The 3,650-nt window shown below is 41.1% G+C and overlaps 1 protein-coding gene across 3 annotated transcripts in view; it reads right to left on the reverse strand.

Moving 5' to 3' along the window:
• Positions 1 to 3,377, reverse strand: part of snx19b (sorting nexin 19b) — an 82,709-nt gene extending 79,332 nt beyond the window's left edge. For 2 of the 3 annotated variants that reach the window (XM_015016734.1, XM_015016732.1), the window contains exons 1-2: positions 3,114 to 3,377; positions 1,784 to 2,046 (exon numbers count right to left, since the gene is read on the reverse strand). In XM_015016734.1, coding sequence (XP_014872220.1) covers positions 1,784 to 1,987 — 204 coding nt within the window. In that variant the 5' untranslated portion in view covers positions 1,988 to 2,046; positions 3,114 to 3,377. The remainder of the gene's footprint in view (positions 1 to 1,783; positions 2,047 to 3,113) is intronic. The other variant, XM_015016733.1, reaches the window with a different exon arrangement.
• Between the last annotated feature and the right edge of the window lie 273 nt (positions 3,378 to 3,650).

Here is a 3,650-nt window from a genome sequence, read left to right on the forward strand (position 1 = left end):
GATATATTTATTCTCAGTATTAGATGTGGTCTGATTTTAGTCATTACATGTTTATAAGAGCGATTTTTTGTTGTCCTTCCATGGAAGCGGGCAGCTTTCAAACGGAAATAAAACACTTTTTAATATAAGCTGCTGCTTTGACATGATCACAGAACTGACAAAACATTTGTACAAAAATCCTCAGTAAAACATAAAATATTTTAAAATCAGACTCCAGACAAGTGTATCACAGCAACGTCATCAGCCGGTGTAACACTGAACTGATGCGATGAAGCTACTAGCAGGAGCGGAGCTGCGCCAAAAAGCTACAAACACTGAATAGAAGAAGAAGAAGAAGAAGAAGAAGAAGAAGAAGAAGAAGAAGAAGAAGAAGAAGAAGAGCTGCCATCGATACAGTTGCAGCCAGGCATGATTTAATGTTACACAATACAGTTTTACCAAGTTGCTCAAAGTCTAAACTGGTATTGTTGTGATTGTAAGGTGTAAAGTTTACCTTCGACAAAACGCCCCCCAAAGGAATCCCAGCGCCCCCCTTGTGTAAAAATTTCCGCCAGCGCCCCCTGCCGTCCTCTGAACGCCCCCTGGGGAGAGAACCGCTAATATAGACAAAATAGGGCCTATGATTGAATCTTGAGGTACTCCATACTGTAGGGGTGGTGCTACAGATGAACAGAAAACATTTTGTCTTTCAAATATGACTAGAACCAATCTAAAACTGTACCCTTAAGACCAACACAGAGCTGCAGTCGAAATAAAACGATGTCATGATTAATAGTATCAAACACTGCATTTAAAATCTAATAACAATAAGGCCACAATGTTCCCAGAATCAACTGTTGGAAAATAATCATTAAATCCTCTAAGCAAGTATACGTCGATGTATTTTGGGAGAAAATTATGTGATAAACCAACACAAAGTACACTTGTGTGGTTTATCACATAAAGCACACAAGTGGAGTACTGTGTTGGAGTACACAGTACTGAGGAGAATGAAGAATGATTCTTTATTTTGAAATTCACAGCAAATAATCAGAAAAGTGAGGTATGCATACGTTTTCTATCCTCCTGAGTGGATACTTTGAAGAACCACCTTCTGCTGCAAGTCTCTTCCACATTTGCGCATCTTTAAACGTTAACTTTTATGATGTTTTCATGGCTTGTGTGTTCATCATTCTACCAACATCTTCACAATTCAGCTAGATTTATTTTTGTAATGAGGTAGACACAGATGGACTCTATTGACTGGTCGGCTACTGAAGCCAGTTTGTTGCACAAGATTTTATTTAGGAGTACTTCCATGAGTTTTTTAAATTGTTTATCTTTTTCTTCCACTTCAAAATGACGCATTAAGACACAATAAAGTTTGTGGTTGTGACGTGCCATGTCAAATTCAAACGGTATGAATGCTTTTGCAAGGTTTTACATTTGACCATGCAACTAAAGTCTAAGGCAGGGGTGGGCAACTCCAGGCCTGGAGAGCCGGTCTCCTGTAACCTTTAGATGTGTCTCTACTTCAACACACCTGAGTCAAATAATGAGGTCGTTAGCAGGGCTCAGGAGAACCTGACTGCACTTCAGAGGTGATTAAGCTGTTGGATTCAAGTGTGTTGGACCAGGGAGACATCTAAGAGTTGCAGGACCCCGGCCCTCGAGGACCAGGATTGACCACCCCTGGGCTAAGGTTATCTTTTCTCAGTACTTCCTGATTATTTTGCAGACACAAAATGAAACACACACATGTGCAAAGACATGAACAAACAAACCCATTTAGTGATGCACTCACCTGTTCCAGACTGATGAACCTCTCCAGGTGAACCAAGCTGTTGGACTCTAGGATAGCCTGGGAGCCAAACCAACCTCCGAGCACCAGCAGCAAGCTGGTGAACACACATAGGAGCCAAATATTGACCAACAGGTGGAAAAGCAAGAGCCAAGCCAGCAGCACACCGATGCCCATAAGGCTCCTCTGTCCCATCCCCTCAGCCATGGCCCTGAGCACGTTCACAGAGAGAAGCAGGGATCATGCAGGCCAGGGAAACGGCACACCTGGAAAAAAATTTTTTTTTAAATGTAAACCTCCTAATAGACTTGGCGCATTAGTATAAATGTTTCTCCATGAGGTGGGATAAGCTTAAGATGGAAATCATGAATACAGCAATGACTTAAAGTTTTTCACAGGAACACAAAGTTTGTGGTGACTATTCAAGTTGTTGTTAGATTATTTATTATACAACATAAATGCTTTGGACCAGGGGTGCTCAAGTCCAGTCCTCTAGAGCTACTGTTGTGCAACTTTTGGACGCATCTTTACTCCAACAGACCAGGATCAGCTTTGAACAGACCTGCTAATGAGCCATTCATTTGATTCAGGTGTGTTAGAGCAGGGGCATCTGAAAATTGCAGGATGGTAACTCTGGAGGACTGGACTTGAGCTCTCCTGCTCTGGACACACTGATGGAGGAAAACTACACTGTAACAAAGGCCCTGGGGCCGACTGACGTGGACCAGGCCGCCTTCGAAAACTCACAGGAGACACCAGTGTGCTGACTGTACAGTCATCTTGATTGAGTGGATGGACAGATATTAGCAGTTCCAGGAGAGTATTGCAAAGTTATTTTCTCTAAATAATTGATAAGTGTGACAGAGAAAGATGAGATGGAAACAGATTGTCACAAACTGATTTCTGGAAGAAGCATACAGTATTTAGCTCAAACTGGCTCACTCAATGCAGTTTTCCTGGAAGCGGGGAAAAATAACTAAAATGGATCTTGATTTAATAAAAGCAGTGAATTAGTCCTTTATTCAATAATATAATGTGATTCTGATGCTATCGCTTTCTTAGCGTTCGAACACTGTTTTAAACAAACAGTAGCTGCTTATTTGTCTATGATATTATTCAACATGGACTGTAACAATCTGACGGGTTGGTTTTTATTATTAACGTCATTAACTGTCTCCTATCCGCCAGTCTTCATGCGAACAACAACAGAGCCCTAACTAAAGCTGCTAAAGACAATAGAGTAGTGAGAATGGAATAATAAACTAGCCTTGAGTGTCAGCAGTCTGAAACAACGACATGACAGCTGGGATGTTTTATCAAAGCGATCACGTACCAGCAGAACAGCTAAGGCTGCATAGCATCATGCTAACGCTTCAGCTGCACCACCAGACGGGATGTGACAGCTTCCTGCTGCTACACTTCACTGTTTGAAGAGAAAAGGTTTGCAACCTCTACGATCTGTCGTGGCTCAGGGAAGCCGCTTGATGACATTTTCCTTCATGTTTACTTCCTGTTTTGTGAAGTCATCAACTAAAAGGCTCATGGGAAATGTTGTTTGATATCCATAACCTCGGACAGCTGCAGTTCGGGGCAAAGAGCAGCTAAGATTCAGTCGGACAGTTTTAGTGGAGCACAGGTTAGTCCCAGTGTCTAAGGGTGACACAGCTGATTGTGATAAGAGACAAAGTAGTGTGAAGGTTTGGTTAAAGTTACAAGGTGTGATTCAGATTTAATTATGGATTAAATCTAACCAGAAAGTGAGATGGAAGAATTAGAATTAAATTATTCAGGATATTATAGCATGTAAACTGTACTATTTTGGAACAACTTTTTTGTGCTTAGTATATTTTAATAGTATTTAAATAGTATT

This window comes from Poecilia latipinna, unplaced genomic scaffold (genome assembly GCF_001443285.1).
Source record: "Poecilia latipinna isolate Pla-1442-1.1 unplaced genomic scaffold, P_latipinna-1.0 Scaffold2055, whole genome shotgun sequence".
NCBI lineage: Eukaryota > Metazoa > Chordata > Actinopteri > Cyprinodontiformes > Poeciliidae > Poecilia > Poecilia latipinna.